The 22,579-nt window shown below is 35.0% G+C and overlaps 1 protein-coding gene across 5 annotated transcripts in view; it reads left to right on the top strand.

The window, feature by feature from the left end:
* The window catches only part of LOC110463614, a 29,222-nt gene extending 6,655 nt beyond the window's left edge, over positions 1–22,567 (top strand). The window contains exons 1-20 of one of the 5 annotated variants that reach the window (XM_021518361.1): positions 1,300–1,633; positions 2,811–2,890; positions 3,101–3,127; positions 4,721–4,906; positions 7,457–7,615; positions 8,746–8,844; positions 13,637–13,738; positions 14,598–14,670; positions 15,110–15,192; positions 15,618–15,633; positions 16,065–16,141; positions 16,923–16,941; positions 17,198–17,259; positions 17,594–17,624; positions 17,870–17,934; positions 18,373–18,403; positions 18,718–18,779; positions 19,147–19,177; positions 19,513–19,571; positions 20,632–22,567. In XM_021518361.1, coding sequence (XP_021374036.1) covers positions 2,818–2,890; positions 3,101–3,127; positions 4,721–4,906; positions 7,457–7,615; positions 8,746–8,844; positions 13,637–13,738; positions 14,598–14,670; positions 15,110–15,192; positions 15,618–15,633; positions 16,065–16,141; positions 16,923–16,941; positions 17,198–17,259; positions 17,594–17,624; positions 17,870–17,934; positions 18,373–18,403; positions 18,718–18,779; positions 19,147–19,177; positions 19,513–19,571; positions 20,632–20,639 — 1,263 coding nt within the window. In that variant the 5' untranslated portion in view covers positions 1,300–1,633; positions 2,811–2,817 and the 3' untranslated portion in view covers positions 20,640–22,567. Of the gene's footprint in view, positions 1–1,299; positions 1,634–2,810; positions 2,891–3,100; positions 3,128–4,720; positions 4,907–7,456; positions 7,616–8,745; positions 8,845–13,636; positions 13,739–14,597; positions 14,671–15,109; positions 15,193–15,617; positions 15,634–16,064; positions 16,142–16,922; positions 16,942–17,197; positions 17,260–17,593; positions 17,625–17,869; positions 17,935–18,372; positions 18,404–18,717; positions 18,780–19,146; positions 19,178–19,512; positions 19,572–20,631 lie in introns of those variants that run through there. The other 4 variants (XM_021518360.1, XM_021518363.1, XM_021518364.1 and 1 more) reach the window with 4 other exon arrangements.
* Positions 22,568–22,579: the final 12 nt, after the last annotated feature.

Below are 22,579 nucleotides of genomic sequence, written 5' to 3'. Positions count from 1 at the left end.
TAAACAAGGGGGGTTAATTCTAAAAGGAAGATGGATGAAACACAATAAGTAATGTTAATGAATCCGACTTTAATTATTGCACGGTTCACATGAGCGAACAGTGAAAAAAACGTCAGGACGCAATAGAGAGAAACGTACTTGTAAGTAAGATGCTATTACATTCTGTTTGATAAAGTCATTGCAACTGTATGATAAGAATGGTAAGCGAACACCTTTTTTGTATTTTTGTATTATATAGTAAAGGACATCGACATAGCTAAATTCATATGAAGGCTGGTGCCTATGGAGAAACTAAGGGAAAAGGTTGAGGAGAATAGAGAAGATACAAGCGTTGTAATGGGGGCAACAGTTATATTTCGGTTTCTTCAATGTCATCTTTGTAACGGACACAGAAGGAAAACTTTTCATTCTGCAAGGGAATCAACTTAAATGTTATGTTCTCACTGGAAAGAACCAATGTGTTTCAGTTAATACCGTGTTACTGATATACCGATATACTGATATACAGATAAACAGATATACTGATATACAGATATACAGATATACAGATATAATGATATACAGATATACTGATATACAGATATATAGATATACAGATATACAGATATACTGATATACATATATACAGATATACTGATAAACAGATATACAGATATACAGATATACTGATATACAGATATACAGATATACTGATAAACAAATATACAGATTTACTGATATACAGATATACAGATATACAGATATAATGATATACTGACATACTGATATACAGATATACAGATATACAGATATACAGATATACTGATATACAGATATATCATTATGTAAACATGAAAGCAGTTGGGATAGAGCAGGAATCATGACAATAGGTTGTATTAATACGTAGTATTTGTCATGTGTCGAGCACAGCATCACACAGATATCACAACATTATACGCGAAGGATAATAGTACATTAGAAGTATGTCACGTGCATGTAACTGTTCAGTTAATAATTCTTTGGTTCTTATTTCATTTGTTTTAAGCTAGATATCAAGTTATGTTTTTTTCCCTTTCCAACGGAATAGGACATAAGACAGTGTTTAAATGTGTATTTACCTTGCCTTTGGGCTCATAATATCGTAACAAGAATGGTTAGCTTACAATATAATTAAAATCAGATCTCTCATTACTCTACGTCAATGAGAGATCTGATTTTAGTTAGATTGGGTTAGCTTAACGAGTCGTAAGTGTAAACTTCATAATGTCATTTTTGAAAAAAATATGTATTATGTTTTGATTATCTAAATCGCAGTAAAAGCATTTACGGGTTTGCATGTTATTTTTTTTTTCGATATGAGTTATGAAAGGTTTGAATTAAGTTTTAATGCTTATCCGGCGACGCACAACCAGGCCCATATATCAGCACTGTACAAGATAACCGACCATTCATACAGCTCAATAGAGTGCGGACGGTAGGTGGTGTCAATACCATCCTAGTAACAGACGTTATGTGCATGTTCATTGTTGCAGTTTCACACATACCAGTAATTAGGGACATAGCTTACAACCCTGGTACACGTACAGTAGTTTTGTGTATGTGTTTGACGGCTCAGCACGTTTACAACACCACACGGCCCTTCTTGTCAGAACCGGTATGTATCATGGAGCTAACCAAGACATGTAGACACTGACTAGCAAACTGTTATCGCAGAAAGAGATGTTACAGTGCAATACATGTATAGATACAAAAAAACATTTATGACTGGTATATTATAAATGTACCTTTTACATTAATATATTAAAGCTGCACTAAAATATTGACATTGGTATTCTAGTCTGTAATGTAACTTTTAGGTAAGAAGAATATCTTTTGGTTTATAAATCAACCCGTATAATTTATGTTCTTATATACAGAAAGAAAGAAAATAGCAATATACAATGTCTTAACTAAAAAATTTACAACATATAGAATAGTTACAATCTATATTTCATCAAATTGTGAGCGAGTGTCAGCTCTGTTTTGCCAATAATTACAAACCTGCAACGAATATATTCTAAAACCGAACAATCAAGGTTATGTAATATATTGAGGTATTCAGTAAATGCCTGATTTGAATGGTTTTTGTTTCATTAGTTATACTTAAAATATTGGCGGTACCGTTACTTATAGTAACCCTCTCATCTCTCAGAACCTAGAACAGCTGACAACATTTCTCTTATTTCCTAAAATGTTGAGCAGGTGGCAGTTACCTCATTGTCTTCAAAACTTTTGATGAAATATATATCTCTCTCAGGTTATTCATCATTTGTCACCCGCTCTACTTTAATTTAAAATGGATTACTGTAACCACGTATCACCGAAACTTTTCCTAAATTGCTTTCCGTATTATTTTGATAAAAAATATAATAATCCTTTTTTCTCCGAGAATATTCTGTTTCCCGCATTAATTTTATTTTGAACTGAAAACTTCATTGGTTAGGATATTACTATAACTAAGTTAATTAAGCTAATGGTTGTTAATAATACATATCCAGCTCACACGCAGGCATAGACACATAGGGAGATATTAGCCATGTGGCATAGTACTAGTAGTTAGCGCCTGATAAGGCAGCTCCTGTGAATTCCTCAAAATTGTATTGATTAATGTAGATGCTAATTGCATTGATTGTATACATTATATATCTATGTACTGTAAAGCACTTTAGAGTGGCTTATTCTAGCTAGATAGAACGCTATATCAAATATTGTGTATTATTATTATTATTAATGTTGATGCAGAAGAAACCAGACAAAATCAACCATTAATACGCATGTATTACGTACCCTAGGTAAGAAATGACTGAGAAGCTCTCCTGGTATCCACTGTGTGTTATTGTGGCTTGCCTGGTACTACCTGCCTCATGTGAAGGTATGTAAACACTTTCAGTTTTCTCCTGCTTAAACTGTGGAAATCGAAAAAGAAGATATAAAAGAAGATTAAGAATAAAATAATACTATTCCACGTGATGTCATAGATAATATCATTTTTTGAACTTTTTCACAAAACAATGCATAACGAAATTGTTTAAATTTATCAATCAATCGATAGTGGACTTTATCTGTACATTTTCTTATTCAGACGGACCTAGTTTCTGCTTTCAAAATGGTGAGTTGAACGCACATATTCCCATATCAAAATATTACCTGACGATCCTAATGTCTGTATGCGATACATCAGACAAAGACAAATTCTTATTATTTTTTCGAACCAAAACTACTGTTTCATGACATAACCCGGTACAAATATAAAGCCATGTTTTATTTAAATAATCTATTGATTTGAATTGTTTTCCTGGTTTTCTTTTAATTTCTTTAATTCAAAACAAATGGGGTTTCGTACCTCCCCTTCGTTTTCATCGGTAATGTTTAGATGAATTGGAATTCCACCATTTTGGTCCATAGCTTCACTGATGAGTCCTTTAAGGACGAAACAGCTGTATGATGGAGTGTAATTAAGTTTTAAGTGTTTCTATTGTTTAACATATTGTTGAAGAAAAGAATGAAATAAGCAGCTCTGTTCGGTTTTGTGGTCGACCGTGTGTTGATTGGATTAATCCCGGTGTGTCGTCAGGATTTGTGGGCATCTTATGTTTTATCGTTTAACTCCTAGCAGTATGTTGAAAAATGTAATGGATAGGTTGACCCCTGATAATTTTGTGTTTGGTTGTTTGTGCAAAAATACAATAGCCAGATAGAGCAATAACAAATCTGTGTTCGGGATCCTCCTTATAAAATAGCAACTCAATACCCCTAGAGACTGTAACAAATACCATCCACCGCGAGATAGTGTAAGATGTTATAGATACATGTTGAGTATGGTCCCCATACACATTTAATGTGGTTCAGTGTTAAGTATAAAACACTATCACTCCCAAGGTGCATGAAAGCTTAAATTCAGTTTGAAATGTTTCCGGAATTTGTTTATCAAGAATCAGATATGAAGAATAAAAAACAAAACAGAACATATGGCTTTAACACCGAAATAAAAAAAGACTTGATGATTCCCGGCACCAAACAGGAATGGAAGTAATAATAGTCGCAAGTGTTCAGTGGTGTATCACATATTCCGTCTTTACGTATTGCAGAGTTATCTTCTCTTGTGAGCAGGGATTGATTGATACGTCTTTGGTTTGTGTGAGAAAATTACGTCATTTTCTCAAAAATTGATGACGTTACTCTCACAAAAAAATTACGCAACAATCAATACCTGCTCACAAGAGAAGATAACTCTGCAATATTAAAAGAAAGAAAAGAGGCCGTAATGACTCCTTTCAAATCTAGGTATGTATGTCGTTTTCCAAACACCAGTTGTATACATCATTTCAACTCTTGATATTCCATAGACAATACATTGCTTGAGATTTTTGCTGGACTTCGAGATCTTTTATATAAGCGGTGCCTGATACATAGTGAACACATTTCATAATATACATGACACTTCCATGTCTTAGATTGTAAGATACATCTCTGAACATTTCGTTCCTAGTCTACCGGATTTACATAGTGTCTAGTAGGAAGGTAAATAGCATATACAATATATATGCCAATGTCAAGACTTTAAGGGAAAAATAATGTTGCTATCTTAAGATAAAATATCATTAAGATATCCAGAAGGTGTATCAGACCGAGAGTTTTGCCTCCATTTTTAAATAGCCTCCCTTGTGGCCTCATTTTTCTTTAATGAAAACTGTCTTTACAGATCCATGTCAAATAGCTTTGCATACTCTGGATGTGTATGGACGGTCGACAGCCTGTCCGTACTATGGCAAAAATGGCCAATGTGATTCCAGTTTGACGGAGAGATGGTACAGGGTCGACTTGCCTATGGTAACCACGTGTCCAGATATCAACAGCTGCGGGACGTCGTATCCAGTCTGGCTGAACGGTAATATCTTCTTAATATTGTAATATAATTTTATTCTATTTCTAATAGATAAAACTGTTGCATGCTAAAAGACACGCGGTAATTGAATTGTGCACACAGGTTCTGGATTTCTATTTTCTCTATCATTACACAATGACCCGGATCTGTAATGAAACAGAATTATGTCACTTTGTCATTTCTGCGTTTTAATTAACATCTCATGACCAAGATGCAAACACTTTGCTATTTCTTTCCTGGAGTATGCAAACACATTAATCCAAGGCTATGTTGTTCTTTCGGATCACAATTTAATTGTTTGTATCGTTAAAGATTATATATCATATCAAAATAAATATGAAAATGAAGGTCACACACACACACACACACACACATACACGCACACACACACACACACACACACACACACACACACACACACACACAGAGAGGGGTAATTGCACTTTTAAATTAAGTTATAGATGATTTCACAATATTATATTATATCATATACCTGTGTAACGACAAAGATGGAGATGAACGTACCACACACATATAAACGCAGAGGTGATTGCATCTCTTACATTTAATAATATATACTGTATGGCATTAATGAAATACACTACATCAGAGAAATATGTTTAAATTTTGATTTCTTTTCATTCACCATAGAAGCGATCCAGTACTATTTATCGAGCTTTACTTGAAGTTTCAATTTATTTTATATAACTTAGGAAAATATACTATTTCAAAGTAACTAGCGGTATTCAAAGTAATTAACAGTACAAAGAATATCAAACGATATATAAAAGCACGCACAAAAGCCAGTTAGGGAAGTCAACATATTTGATTGATTATATTCTACGTATAACTGATTGCAAGGGAATCGAATTGCAGGAAGTATACCATTTGTTCTCCCGGTTGTTCACAAAACCCATAATACAATTTATTATATAATACCTGGTATTTCCGTGTAATATTGCCGTTCAATAAAAACAATATAGCACACGTATAATAAACATGCAAATGAGTCTTGTCACCGTGGGAATCAGATCATATTTCTACGCACTGCAACTTCTGTAAACAAAATGGCTGACCTCGTTACCGAAGATACTGTTTGTATTGATTGTAGAGGCAGGGGCATTTTGAAATATTTCATCCATAAACAACTATTCTCATATCAACACAAGGAGATCTCCCCGATACTTCACACAAATTCAACAGCCGTATGCTCAAATTTCACTTCAACTTATCTGACACACACAATCAATGGCGTTCACGTGTAACCGGTCAACTTCGTCAGTGTTCTAGGATCATGGCGGATATCACAGGACATTTTTCGGCTCAGAGACAAGCGGAAATATCGAGGTTCACATTCAAAAATGACCCCTTCCCAAGAAACGCGCCCGTTTATTGAAAGTGACCGTGACTCCGAGTCCCAGTGAAGTTTTAAAAAGTGCCGACTTCGATATGTGTATTGTGATGACCTTTACCTTGACAGTGCACGCGTCGTTTTGTCAAACTATGTGACGTCACAATCATTTTCGTAAACGCTGGGCCTTTATTGATTGATGAAAACATATATAAATCATTGTTTGTTCATTTAAACGGTTCTCGAGGAGAAGTTTCGGGAACTAATGTGTGTTGCGCAGCGAGCTCCAAACTTTATGCATGTAATGCGACTTTTCGTCAGTCGTCGCTATATATGTCTAGAGGAGACGTATCGAGAACAATGATGTAGGGTGTTTCTCGAATTATATAATAAATAGAATCTAACACTCGTGTTCATGTAATATTGAATTTATTAATCTCGTTTATTAATTTCATATGAAATTAATAAGCTCGTTTAATGAATTCAATATTAAATGAATACTCGTGTCAGATCCTCTATATATGCCATGTTTCAACGTTACCTGGAGGAATTTATCTTCATTGGTTAAGTCGCATTATTTGTTTTTTCTTGTAAATCAATTTGTAATATATTTGTTATTTGTGGGGTTTTACGTATGACTTCATACCGTTTTATAATTGTTTTATTATTGATTGAAGTATATACAAAATGCAGTATTATTGTAAAGACGGGTTTTCTTCGGTGGTTTAGACGGGGATATATGTAAAACAAAATAACGGTATCTTGTCATGCCTGGAAGTGATATTTACATAAACAGATATTTTTGACCCTTACAATTATGCAGTACATATAAAAAATTGTGCTGATTAAGTTGATATTATATAGATTATTAAACATTAGCAAAATACATGAAATTTTTGTTTCCAAATATCACCTTATACGGATGAAGTAGGAAAGGCATGTTTGGGCTGTTACTTAGGATACTATGATTATCTCTGATCAAGTTTCTTATCATCTTAAATGTCTTTATCAATTGTTGAGATATTTTACGTTTTACTATAAAGCCACTCACAACGGTTTTCTGAAATCTTAAAAATGACACAATTACAGTAAATAATCAAAATTAAAATAGATTATGTTAAAATGTATGTAAAGCAATTTAATTTTTTTAATTTTAGCGTTGTACACAAAAATATCTACTGATGATAATTTCTCCTGTACAGGCACTCTACCAACCAACGGTACGGTGACGAGGAAGGCTTGTATGCGTGGATATACGTCTTGTTGTGAGAAGGAATACACCATTGTCCTCAAGAAATGTACAACTTTCATGGCATACTGTTTACAGCACACGACGGGGTGTGCTGAACGGTATTGCTTTGGTATGTTACTGCCTTTCTATCACGAACTAAGTCTGAAATATTATTAATAAAACATCAACGCGAATTGCGAATTGAGCAAAGAGAGCTCAGAGGGCATTTCATGTTAGATAGTGTCTGGCAGGACTAACACCATGACAATAGTATGTTTCATATAATGCTTAACGAAGTGTTTGTCATGTTTTTTGAAAATGCATAAACAGGCCCACATATACAGAAAGTAGTAACAGTGGTCGACTGCCTGAACTTAAACTACAAATAATACTTGGATCTTTAGTTTTTACTTTTTAGTTCCTTCTTTGACACCAACGGGTGTTCCTAGTTTGGGCTTAGTGACAAAGGTTTATAATCACGTGACTGGATACATTAAGAACCATGCGTGCTGCGTGATGCCAGGAACATATTTGGAATAATGGTTTCTCCTTCAACAAATCAAAAGTGCATATATGTGAACGATCAACTTCTTTGTTATTCTGTAATGTTAGATTTCAAAGTTAAAGAGGGATGAAATCAGCTTTAATCAGTATCAATCAGGATGCAATCAGCATTAATCAGGATGAAATCAGCAATAATCTCAAACAAGAAGACCATTTAGGCATCAAGGAGACACAAAACCATTATCAACATATTTTTACTGGTAACGGTAACTGGTACTATAGTCCAACATACTACCCCCTATATTAGCAAATGAGGTATCAAATGGAGCTTTCAATGACATAATATTCTTGTATACTATGTTTGAGCAAATTCAAGACATCGGGAGGGACCGTTGGAACTACCTTGGCACATACCCATAAATGTGTTATCAGTCGGACACTAAGTCGGCAACGTTTACTGGCCTTTAGAACGTACATGAAACGCGTTACGAATGTCCTGGCATGCTCACGTGAACAATCCTCCAGAAACAATTTGGCAAAAAAAGAAAAACAGAAAATAATAGTTAGAAGGAGCGCATCAGAAACAAAAGGTCACCCATTGCATTTCGAAGACTAAATATCACATACACGAACAAGTCACTGAAATGGTTTCATCACCAAATGTGCTGTTCATTTTGGATAAATATATCAAATAGTTTTTAAAAAATATGCAGGATTGAATGACCAAAGGTTTAGATGTATACTTCTCTATTACAGGTTCTTCTGGTTTTTGCCCGGTGCCTACAATATCTAATGCACCTGTGACGTTAACATCAATATCAACTGGCGTGATCACATCCATATCATCATTTACTGGTAAGTTGAATCAAGACCATCATCTACAGTTTCAATCACATCCACACCATCAACAACAGTAAAGATCACATCCTCGCCATCATATATACAGGTATGGTCACATCCACACCATCATGTACTGGTAAGATCACATCCACACCATCAACTCCAGTAAAGATCACATACTCACCAGCATCTACAGGTATGATCACATCCACACCATCATGTACTGGTAAGATCACATCCACACCATCAACTACAGTAAAGATCACATCCTCACCATCATCTACAGGTATGGTCACATCCACACCATCATCTTCTGGTATGATCACATCCACACCATCATGTACTGGTATGATCACATCCACACCATCAACTACAGTAAAGATCACATACTCACCAGCATCTACAGGTATGATCACATCCACACCATCATGTACTGGTAAGATCACATACTCACCATCATCTACAGGTATGATCACATCCACACCTCATGTACTGATAAGATCACATCCACACCATCATGTACTGGTAAGAACACATCCACACCATAATCTACAATTAAGATCACATCACCATCAACATCTACTCGTAAGATCACATCCACACCATAATCTACTGTTTTCATCACAGCACCACCATCATCTACAGCTAAGATCACATCCACGCCATAATCCACAGTTATGGTCAAATCCACACCATAATCTACTCATTAGATGACTTCCACACCATTATCTACAGTTACGATCACATCCACACCATTATCTACAGTTACGATCACATCCACACCATCATCTAGAGTTACGATCACATTCACACCATCATCTACAGTTACGAGCACATCCACCCCATTATCTACAGTTACGTTCACATCCACACCATTATCTACAGTTACGATCACATCCACACCATCATCTACAGTTACGATCACATTCACACCATCATCTACAGTTACGAGCACATCCACACCATTATCTACAGTTACGTTCACATCCACACCATTATCTACAGTTACGATCACATCCACACCATCATCTACTGGTAGATCACATCCACACCATCATCTACAGTTACGATCACATCCACACCATTATCTAAAGTTACGATCACATCCACACCATTATCTACTGGTAGATCACATCCACACCATCATCTACAATTACGATCACATCCACAACATCATCTACAGTTACGATCACATCCACACCATCATCTACGGTTACGATCACATCCACGGCATCATCTACTGGTAGATCACTTCAACACCATCATCTACTGTTAGATCACATCCACACCCTCATCTACAGTTACGCTCACATCCACACCATCACCAACTGGTAGATCACATTCACACCATCATCTACAGATACGATCACATCCACCCCATTATCTACAGTTCCCATCTCACATCCACACCATCAACTACAGTAAAGATCACATCCACACCACCATCTACTGGTAGCTCCCAGCCACACCATCATTTCCTGGTAAGATCACATCCATACCTTCATCTACAGTTACGATTACATCCACACCATCATCAACTGGTAGATCACATTCACACCATCATCTACAGTTCCGATCACATCCACACCATTATCAACAGTTCCCAACACATCCACACCATTATGTACTGATAAGATCACATCCACACATCACATCCACACCATTGTCAACAGTTCCCATCACATCACCTCCATAATCTACTCATTAGATCAGTTTCACACCATCATCTACTGGTCGATCACAGCCACACCATCATCTACAATTACGATCACATCCACAACATTATCTACTGGTAGATCACGTCAACACCATCAACTACTGGCAAGATCGCATCTACACCTTATCCACACCATCATCTAAAGTTACGATCACATCCAAACCATCATCTACAGTTACGAGCACATCCCCACCATTATCTACAGTTAAGATCACATCCACAACATCATCTACTGGTCGATCACATCCACAGCATCATCTTCCGGTAGATCACATCCCCACCATCATATACAGTTACGATCACATCCACACCATAATCTACTCATTAGATCAGTTCCACCCCATCATCTACAATTACGATCACATCCACAATCTACTGGTAGATCACTTCAACACCATCATCTACTGTTAGATCACATCCACTCCAACATCTTCCGGTAAGATCACATCCACTCCAACATCTTCCGGTAAGATCACATCCACGCGATCATCTACTGATAGATCACGTCCACACCATTATCTACAGGTAGATCACATCCACACCATAATCTACAATTAAGATCACAGTACCATCAACATCTACTCGTAAGATCACATCCACAATCTACTGGTAGATCACCTCCACATCATTATCTACTGGGAGATCACATCCACACCATAATCTACAATTAAGATCACAGTACCATCAACATCTACTCGTAAGATCACATCCACAACATTATCTACTGGTAGATCAAATCCACACCATCATCTATGGTTACGATCACATCCACCCCATCCTCTACAATTACGATCACATCCACTCCATCAGCTACTGGTAAATCACTTCTACACCATTATCTACTGGTATATCACATCCACACCATTGTCAACAGTTCCCATCACATCTACACCATTATCTACAGTCCCCATCACAACCACACCATTATCTACCCTTCCCATCCCATCCACTCCATAATCTACTATCATCTACAGTTACGATTACATCCACACCATCATCCACTGGTAGATCACATTCACACCATCATCTACAGATACGATCACATCCACACTATTATCTACTGGTAGATCGCATCCACACCATCATCTAAAGTTACGATCACATCCATACCATCATCTCCACACCATCAACTACAGTAAAGATCGCATCCTCCCCATCATGTACAGGTATGGTCACATCCACACCATGTTCCATTGGTAGATCAGTTCACATCCACACCATTAACTACTGGTAGATCACATCGACACCATCAACTACTGGTAAGTAGATCACATTCACACAATTATCTACTGGTAGATCTCATCCACACCATTATCTACACTTCCCATCACATCCACTCCATAATCTACTATCATCTACAGTTACGAGCACATCCACACCATTATCAACAGTTCCCAACACATCCACACCATTATCAACAGTTCCCATCACATCCACACTCTCATCTACTGGTAAGATCGCATCCACGCCATTATCTACTGGTAGCTCACATCCACACATCACATCCACACCATCTTCTACAGTTACGATCACAACCACACCATCATCTACTAGTAGATCACATCCACACCCTCATCTACCGTTACGATCACATCCACCCCATTATCTAAAGTTACAATCACATCCACACCATTAACTACTGGTAGATCACATTCACACCATCATCTACAGATACAATCACAACCACACCATTATCTACCCTTCCCATCCCATCCACTCCATAATCTACAGTTCCCATCAAATCCACCATCATCTACAGTTCCCATCACACCCCCACCATTATCTACAGTTACGATCAAATCCACACCATAATCTACTCATCCACACCATCATCTAAAGTTACGATCACATCCATACCATCATCTACTGGTAGAACACATCCACACCATCATCTATGGTTACGATCACATCCACGGCATCATCTACTGGTAGATTACATCCACACCATCATCCACAGGTAGATAACATCCACACCATCATCAACTGGTAGATCACATCCACGACATTATCTACTGGTAGATCTCATCAACACCATCATCTACTGGTCGATCACAGCCACACCATTATCTACAGTGCCCATCACATCCACACCATCTTCTACAGTTACGATCACAACCACACCATCATCTACTAGTAGATCACATCCACACCACCATCTACTGGTAGCTCCAATCCACTCCAATATTTCCTGGTAAGATCACATCCATCCCATCATCTACAGTTACTATCACATCCACACCATTAACTACTGGTAGATCACATCCATCCCATCATCTACAGTTACGAGCACATCCCCACCATTATCTACAGTTCCCATCACAACCACACCATCATCTACTGGTCGATCACAGCCACACCATCATCTACAATTACCATCACATCCACAACATCATCTACTGGTAGAACACAGCCACACCATCATCTACATTAAAGATCACATCCACACCACCATCTACAGTTACGATCTCATCCACACCATTATCTAAAGTTACAATCACATCCACACCATCTTCTACAGTTACGATCACAACCACACCATCATCTACTTGTAAGATCACATCCCCCCCTTCATCTCCTGGTAGATCACATCCACGCCATCATCTACTGGTAGCTCACATCCACACCATCATCTACTGGTAGATCACATCAACACCATCAACTACTGGTAAGATCGCATCTACACCTTTATCTACTGGTAGATCACATCCACACCATCATCTACAGTTACGATCACATCCACTCCATAATATACTCATTAGATCAGTTCCACACCATCATCTACTGGTAGATCACATCAACGCCATCATCTACAGGTAAGATCACATCCACGCCATCATCTACTGGTACAACATGGAGCCTTAAACGTATATGTATACGATCGACTTGTATACGTGGCTAGTCACATCAATTATATTTGTTTTTATCGTATACTACGCATCAAACAGGTTAAAGTATGCGTGCAAATTTACATCTGTCACTGTGATCGAAAAAAAGCTAAATCGTTATAACTGTTGTTACTATCACATTCATTAATATTCTGTATAAACCGTTTTTATATTTTGTTCTCAGTTATTATTTCTTCTATTGAAGATGATAATTCTCCACCAACCATATTTCCAACGCCGACTACACCAGCGACCAACACAAGTCCCGGAGACACGCCATCTGATCCGGCTGCCTTAGGTAACATTGGTAAAGTTGATTTGAAGGTACCACTTTTCAGGTGAACTTCTATCGTTTTCTTATCGAATCGAAAAGTATTTGTAGAAACGCAACAGTACTTCTTTTGAGTTTTGAGTAAAAAAGTGTCAGCTTACTCGTTTTTCCTCATTTTCTCTAACGCCGTTGTAGACTTTAGCCCATGTGTTTACTTTCAATACTCAAAAAACCGATGACGTGAACAAACTTACGTCATGCGTGGAGCGATTTGCACAAAACCAGGTCACCGAAACAGGTGTAGCAAAGTAACAGTTCCTCAGACGATATTGAAATTAACACTATCAATTATAAGATTAATTACGTGAATATTCAACTTTGGAGCATGGAGGAACTAAATGATGGCTTTATTTCGCAACATAGAAGTAAAGGTAATCCCGGTCTGATTGAAATATTTATAGAGAATAATATGAAAAAATACCAACTACATCTAAAGTATAGAAATCGCAGATTACGAAACCAAAACATTATAGAACAATGATAAATATTTTATGGTATGCCAGGACAATCTTTTAACGTTCTATTTTCATTGAAAAAAAATATTAACATTTTCTTGTTTTTGAAACAGATATACTACAAACATGTTTATAAGTATAACGACTTCCAATAATTTTCCCGTCACCCTGAAAGCTGGACGAACTTTTTGGTTGTATCAACAATGTTATTCAACTAATTTCAGCTCTAAAAAATGTCATTGAGAACCACTTTAAAAGAAACATTATAGAAAGGTTTTTTCCGAGATCAATGAACATATTTGCGATTGGCAATCTGTTATGCAGTTAGGAATACTTCTTTTGCTGAAATCAGATTGACTTGTTAATTCTATTTTACATAGTGGGCGGAACTATTGGTGGTGTCCTTGCATTAGCTGTTATCTGTGGGATTATTTATGCTTTATGGAAACTTTAGTACGTACTTGTTTTCCATTATATAAATGTACGTTACAATAATGAAAAATGTTGACATGTCCATCACGATAAAAGCATTGATTATAGCTCTGCAATACTATTTAAAGAATCAATATAATCATAATCAAATTAAATAACTTTCTAAACTTTCCTAAATAAAGTATGTGTATGTATAAACAAAAGCATTGACTATTCTCGTAGTATGTTATAAATTGATACATTCTATATGGTCATATTGTATGAAAAGCACATCAAAGGCTAGAATGAAATATCCTTAGGATGAAATAGTGAGAATGATTGAGTTCCTGAGCGGCAGAAGTTACAATATAAATATAAATAGTATCGAGTAAACCACTCAACTTTGTAGTACTTTAAACAGGACTTACATTTCTTTTACTATTATATTTTATTTCTACTTATACTTTTGATTTATATACAGTCGTAACCTTAATAAATCTGGAGGTGGCAGTGAGAAAAAGACCAGAAAGGAGAAAGACCAGAACCCATACTGCGATGTTAGAGGTAATTGCTATTTTTTCGGTTTGTCAAGAATCTGTAATGTATGTAGTATAATTACTTAAAAAAAAGTACCGAAATAAGCCAATTAAAAATAGGAGTTTTCTGCTCACTGTTTTTAGGGATAAAGCAGACCAGGATTTATTGTATTGATGTTCACGCACACCTACATACCCTTACACATCTACACACTTTCAACGACTCATTTTAGATTGCTGGTTCGCCTGTTAAAAAAATCTGAAGAACAGAAAAACAACGTTGCTCTAGTATATCAATGATTAATAAGTAATTAATGACATAAAATAACTTTATTTTGATTTTATTCGCTAATATTGTTCAGTATATGCATACCATGTTAAACATATGAGTTAAAATATGTGTGTGCTGATTCAATAAACTGGTTTATCACTGATATTTACATCTTTTTGTAGATATCGTATCGGATAGGTAAGATACACATTTTTTTCAGATGATAGCATGCATTGTCAAAGGTCTATGAGGCGTTTCATATAAATGGTTGATGCGTTAATATCATTTCAAGCTGATCATGGTATGTAGTGTATAGCTACACGTTTTCCCTCAGTATAAAGTTTGTAGTCGCATATGTTTCAATCTTATTCAGTGTGCACAAGCATGCTTATCCATAGTGTATAGTAACTGGATCGTGTTTATCAACTTTATTTGATAAAATACTTTTCCGGTTTGCGGTGAGTAGTTCCAGCTGAATTCACGGTATTCAATGTTAAGTAACTTGTCCGTCAAAAGTAACGCGTCAGATAAATACAAAAAAAACACACTTTAAAAACACATTTTCCAAAGTTGTGTTGATCACATGGACTGTTTTTGTCTTATCTTATTTGTATTTGATTTACTATTAGTGCGCAGTACAGCACTGTTGACATCAGCACCATGGAAGCCGTCCACACCTACACTGGTCTCAGCCAACCAAATCAAGGTATGCCAGTTAGTGTCTCTTAAAATTTCGTTACTTTTCCATATACATCTGATACATGTTTTTAAGTACGTTAACTTTTTAATTAATCATATGAGACAATTTGTAAGTGTTTCATGAAAGACAATACTCCAAGCTAAAATAAATCGACTAAAATATATACAATATACTGTGTACCTGGAAACGTTCGCCCTTTCCAATTGCAGCAGTAAAATGCATATTCGCCCAGTGTTCATTCCGCACGACATTACTATGTTTATTAAGTAGTTTATTAATGTTCGTTGTATATAAATTCGACCTGTTTGCAGACGGCAAAAAAAGCCGAAGTTAAACTGAGGCAACAGTTTCACAGAATACAGTAGTTCAAAAAGTCACAGTTAATTAAGAGCGAAGTCGTCAACATTTAACATGAAACTGCATGGTGAAATGACATTCGTGGTTTTACACGGCTTCAGTGGTGTCTCGAATAAATAAATATCATATATTCAATTTGTTAGTATGCAGCAACTACTGATTGATTTTGTAAAATGTTAAATCTCAAAATCATATTTTCACGTTCGTATAATCGTTAATACTGAGAATAACATCATGTTCATGGACGAAATGTAGACAGTTCTGTCGCGGTCTCTAGATTCCATTCTCTATAGAAACATAAACCAAGTTTTGTATTTACGGTCGTTATTCCAATGTGTTGTGCATATATTTTGTATTGTATCAAGAGCTTTAAAGGAGCAACATACATTTTAATGATGATATACATGTTACATTGTTTTTGTACTTACAGCTGTAGACAAACGGAAAAGGTATGTGATAAGCTAGCTCGGAAATTTCTCATGTTCAATAATATTTAGCGCTCTTTATTTTTGATTAGATATTTTATTTTTCCTTATAGATCAAACGAGTGCGTATCTTTTGGATGTTTTTTGGTGATTTAAATTTGACATGATATATAGCAAAAAGTTCTTGTTATAAATGTAAATCATAACCAGCACAATTACAATAAACGACCGTTTTGTACTGACTCATTACTGTTTTTATTATAATGAATCATCTTTGAAGAAACCCGTACGAAGTTCTTGGTTCCCGGAATCCAGTTCCAATGTATGATCAAGTAAATACCGGTAAGATTTCAGTTCAGATATATGTTTCCCCCGCCTTGTTTACATAATTTTATTGTATATATAGCGTAGTATTTTAAACAGACAGACATCAGAAATATGATGAAAGTTTAGGCAAGAATGTTGATAAATGAAATTTTTTGATCACTGATTTGTATAGTCTAGTTTAGTTTTATGGAGCGTGTTACGAGATCACGTTCCTTGATTAGTTAGTACATTAATGAAGTTTTATAACGAAACATATGATTTCAAGAAGGTATTGCTGTGATTTAAAAAAAAATTAGTTTAGAGGTCGAAATATTTTGTTGATGAATTGGTTCTCCTTTTTTCTCTCCAGAAAACCCACAAATATCTGCACCGGCACCCAGGTATGCGTATTGTTACAACAAAACACTATTGTCACCTTTTTCCAGCGTCATTTCGTTATATGCATTATTTTGTTTTGCTATATTATTATTTTATAATACTTTAATCTTTATAACACTTGTTAAAATTTTATCAATAATTATGTCAGTATCATTTTTATTGATTTTGTATCAGTTAAAGCAAATTACCAAATACACGTACATAACATTGACTTATTTAAATTTTAATGTAAGTATTCATTCTTAAGAAACAAGCACGGATATCGTGATCCACAAAACCCTGTCCCAATATATGATCAAGTTGGAACCGGCGGTAAGTGTGTAGTTGTTACCTATTTCACCACTTTGTGTTGACCTTTTGCAATATATTGATACCCAATGTATATTACAAAGTACGTTTTCATACCTAACCTTCCACAAACATCACAAAATGTGGGGAACAACAGCTCAGCTGATGTAAAAAGTACTTTCAAAAGACAAAATTATTATAAACAGATATGACCATGTCAGTATTCTGTTTTTGTTGATTAAATTATCTTACGTATGCTTTTTTATCGTCATTGTCATTGCCACATATTTGCTTCATATATATCCGGTCGCTAAGGAAACGATGTCACGATCCATGTTTTAGTCTATTACACTATTAAAGTAATGTAATGAAATTTATGATTTAATAATTTATTGATATAAATCGAGAGGTCGAATAAAATAAAATGATTTGTCAATAAAACCATTATATTGTTTTGTATAGAAATTCCAAGAATACCAGCACAGACAACAAGGTATGCGCAATAGGTTTTTTCCTTATCTCTTTCTCAGTGTCAGTGGACTTACATAAGTTTGTATTTATCTTGTAATGATATTATTACATGATACCCTAACCTAAACGGTTTTTTTAAGAATATCAGTTCGCTGAAACACCATTACAATTTCGCATGTATTGCTTCTTTGTCTAATATTTAATTTCATATCCATAAATTATTACTGATTGATTTTGTTATCTGTTAAGACATAAATAACGATTATCATAATGACATTAAACGTAAATTTTGAACTAACGTATTCACGTGTTCAACATAATGATTACTACTTGAAGAAACCAGTACGAGGTTCTTGGTCCACTCAATCCTGTTCCAGTCTATGATGAAGTCAACACTGGTAAGGTTGTCTTTTGTTTTTTTTAACTTGTAATATATTGATACCATTTACTATATTCCACAGTGCTAACTCGTCGTACCTACATGTAATATAAGTTGCATCACCTACCATAAAGATTTCAACTGTTCTGATGTGTCAGAACTTTTAAATGACAATGTTATATAAATAGATTGACGTCAAAATATGACGATATAAATATTCGACCAATGTATTCATGAAATGTTTTCTATCACTATTTCTCAATATTGGTTTTAACTACAAATCGCCTGACGAAGGAAAGACGTTCGAGGTCCTCGATTGGTTTGAAACAGGTCACAACCTCGAAATGATATGTAAATACAAACATTTTCTTTACTATTTTCTCCAGAAAGTCAACGAATGACTGCACAATCAACAAGGTATGCACAAGTTTTCTTTTTTAAAGATTAGCCACTGTTGTCCTTTGCTTTGTGTGCTTGTTTATGCGTTTTGTCGATATTTAAATCATTTATTGTAATTTCATTATTACACGATACTTTATTATTCATTAAACTTGTTTTGATCATGTCATTTCACTGATACACATTCAATATGTAGCACATGCATTGCTTTTCTTGTAATATATCATCAGAAATATTAAACATTATTAAGGTTTTGTGTTCCATTTAGACATTAATAATGACTATCATCATGTTTTCAAGATTAAATTGTGTACTTATCACAACGTTTCAAAGATATTAATTTCTACTTGAAGAATCCGGCACGACGTTTCACGGAACCCTGTTCCAGTTAACAATGAAGTAAAGATTGATGGTAAGCTGTTTTATTTTAAAAAAACACGCTGTACTTTCAACTTTTTTTTATCTATCGATACCGTTTTTCGTTTTCATTTCAATTTTTCTTTTCAACAGATTTTATTGACTTATTTATGTCAATTGGATTGGACATCAGGCTAGGCCTATTTAAGTCCTTTCCAAACTTATTTACAAACATTACATATATTCTGTCATAACAATCCAATTAAATAGTGCAGGGGAGATAACCCCAATTAAGCTTGTGAAATGAACATTTTACAACTTTTATTTAATCTTTTTCTGTTTATGATTTAGATATTAACAATTAAATAAATCATGTATATTTATTGACAACCCATCCTACATAAAATCCAAGGGATACAGGCCCAAAAGTCACTGTGTATAAACGCATAGGCCATCCAACCACTGGATATATAGGATAAGTTACCAAGAAATAAACATTTTGTAAAATTTCAGAATATGATATGGATTCATATAGGAAAATGTAGTTATTATTATATATTATTGGAGTTGATTCTCTTAACATTTATTTAAGAAGGCACTATGTAACTATGAATAGTTAGAACAGGTTATAAAATAGTACACTCATATATTCCATCCAGTCAAGCCGAACACCAGAGATGTTGTGAAGATAGATATACACCAGTATCAATACTTATTAGCAGAGTGATCATGACACTATAAATAATAGTATCACTTTCAATGTAAAGTTTTGCTGTAAGTGAGATAACATATCAAGCCTATTAGTTTGACAAATGTAGTCAGATATACTTTGTAAAATGGATATGTTTTTACATCAATATTTTACAGTGTTACGTCTACGTTGCTTACCCATAATTGTCGTCAATGATGCAAAATACACCAACCCTTCCGGATCACCTGGTTATATACCCCCTGTACTTTTTCATAGGTCTCACAATGTTTTGTTCATATCGTCCCCAAAGTTGACCGATTTTGAGTTTAAATTATGGTTTAGTATCTTAACGGTTTATCTTGTTGTATATTATTCTGTTTCCTAGAATATCTGTGTTAATAGAAACATTTTATCTATCTTTCAGAAAATTAACGAATGCCTGCACAGACAACAGGGTATAATTAATAGTAGTCACAAGACCCTGTTTTGATTTTTTTCCTATTGTCATGTCGGTTTATTTTTATCGTTTTTTTTTTGTAGTGGTATTACTACATTGTACTTTTTAATGGAACGTGCCTTAATGTTATCAGCTCACAGACAAACTGTCACAATATTGCCCATGTATTTAAGGGATTAATGTATCAACTAAAACATTAAAAACGTTTCTCCATTCACGTACTGTTTGAGAACAAGCATCAACAATTGAAGTGTGTCTTCAAGGCACATAGATGTACTCTAACTTCTATGTAATGTTTGTAAAATGCTTAACATTATTTGGGGAAATATAGATTTGTTCTTGAAGATGTTTAAAATGAAGCTTATACTTATCTATGCGTTCACGTTTACCGAAGTATTTGCGAGATAACCGAAGCTGACTCTAGTTAGTGTCACTGACATAAATAATGAAAGATCAGTAAAAACTCTTTCACTTTTTCAAACTTGCCATTCATAAAATTCATAAGAGAAATATACACATTATATATAATTTGGAACCTATTTGAAATGAGGATGGAGATCGTAATAAGGTTGCTTATTATTTAATGGGTTTTTTTACCAATGATTTACATTATTGTTTTTTTTATAATATATGCTGCGGTTGCCCTACATATGATATTTTGCATAATTTCCGAATATATAATATTTTTTTCAGATACTGTCGATGTTTTGTCGAAAATATGTCATACATTTAGATGTACGTTCATCCCTATTTGAGCCAAAAACGCAATAATGTGACCAAAATATTCTTTGAACAAAATGTTAACATGTAAACAATTGCAATAGATTTGTGTAGATGTAGCGAAGTTTGGAGAATTAAACTCATATGATCTCATGCAGTTACCATTTCTGCCACAGGAAATGAGAAAATCTGAAGAGAGTCACTTCCCTTACTTTGTCTTGGTAGAAAATCGATCTGCATTATGAACGATCAAATTACAAAACGTCAGCGAAATGTTGTTACCTATCAACCACTCCACTTGTTCGTGCATTATTACCAACTTCAATCAACAGTTATTCATTTAATTGTACAGTTGGCGGTTTTGATTTGCCACCTTTCGTTTTAAGAAACCCCAGATATTCCATGGCTTTTGATGGAAGCCTTTTGGTGTGCCACTTTTTCAGATTTGTTGTGTCTTATGATGCATAAGTATAGAACATATTCGTTGATTTATAATTAGATATATCTTGAGTCGTATTTGATACCTTGTCATTTATTAACTGACAATCGTTCTCAGTATTTGATGCTTGTTTCCAAACACTGATGCAAGCGGCATCGCATATCTTACCTGCACACGGTTATAAAAATCATGTGAAGAATATGCTAATTTCAAACACAAAAATGCCTCTGGCTATTTTAGGAGAGGGACATGACATGCCTTTAGTTGTTTAGTATTTTTAGGGAAGGGACATGGCATGTTTCAATTTGTGTGAGGTCCTCATCCATTTCTTATGTAGTTTTTAAACATTGCCTGCGGTGGTTTTAGTGAAGGGACATGCAATTTGTTTAATGTTTGTTCTATCTCTGTTGTATTTTTGGAGTTGGCTTCTATTTACGATTTCGGTTTTAGCAACATGACATCCTGGTGTCTGCTTTATTTACTTGCATTATGTTAGTCCCTCCTTACATTAAAGATATTGACAACGTTTAGCAATTATAATTTCACTAGCTTCTCCTGCTTGTGAGTTACTGAATTAATATATTGCTAATAAAGAAAAGAAATAGGGAATTATATCTTTGGAACTTCAACTGTTGCAAATCTGCAAAATGCCACAAGCATTTTGTGTTGTTTGCGCTCATGGCAATATGTTTAAAATAATTGAACTAAACAAGAATTACCAATAAAACGAATTCATGGAAACAGCATTTTATCTTT

This window comes from Mizuhopecten yessoensis, unplaced genomic scaffold (assembly GCF_002113885.1).
Source record: "Mizuhopecten yessoensis strain PY_sf001 unplaced genomic scaffold, ASM211388v2 scaffold10919, whole genome shotgun sequence".
Taxonomy (NCBI): domain Eukaryota; kingdom Metazoa; phylum Mollusca; class Bivalvia; order Pectinida; family Pectinidae; genus Mizuhopecten; species Mizuhopecten yessoensis.
This window is presented reverse-complemented; position numbering and strand designations above follow the sequence as displayed.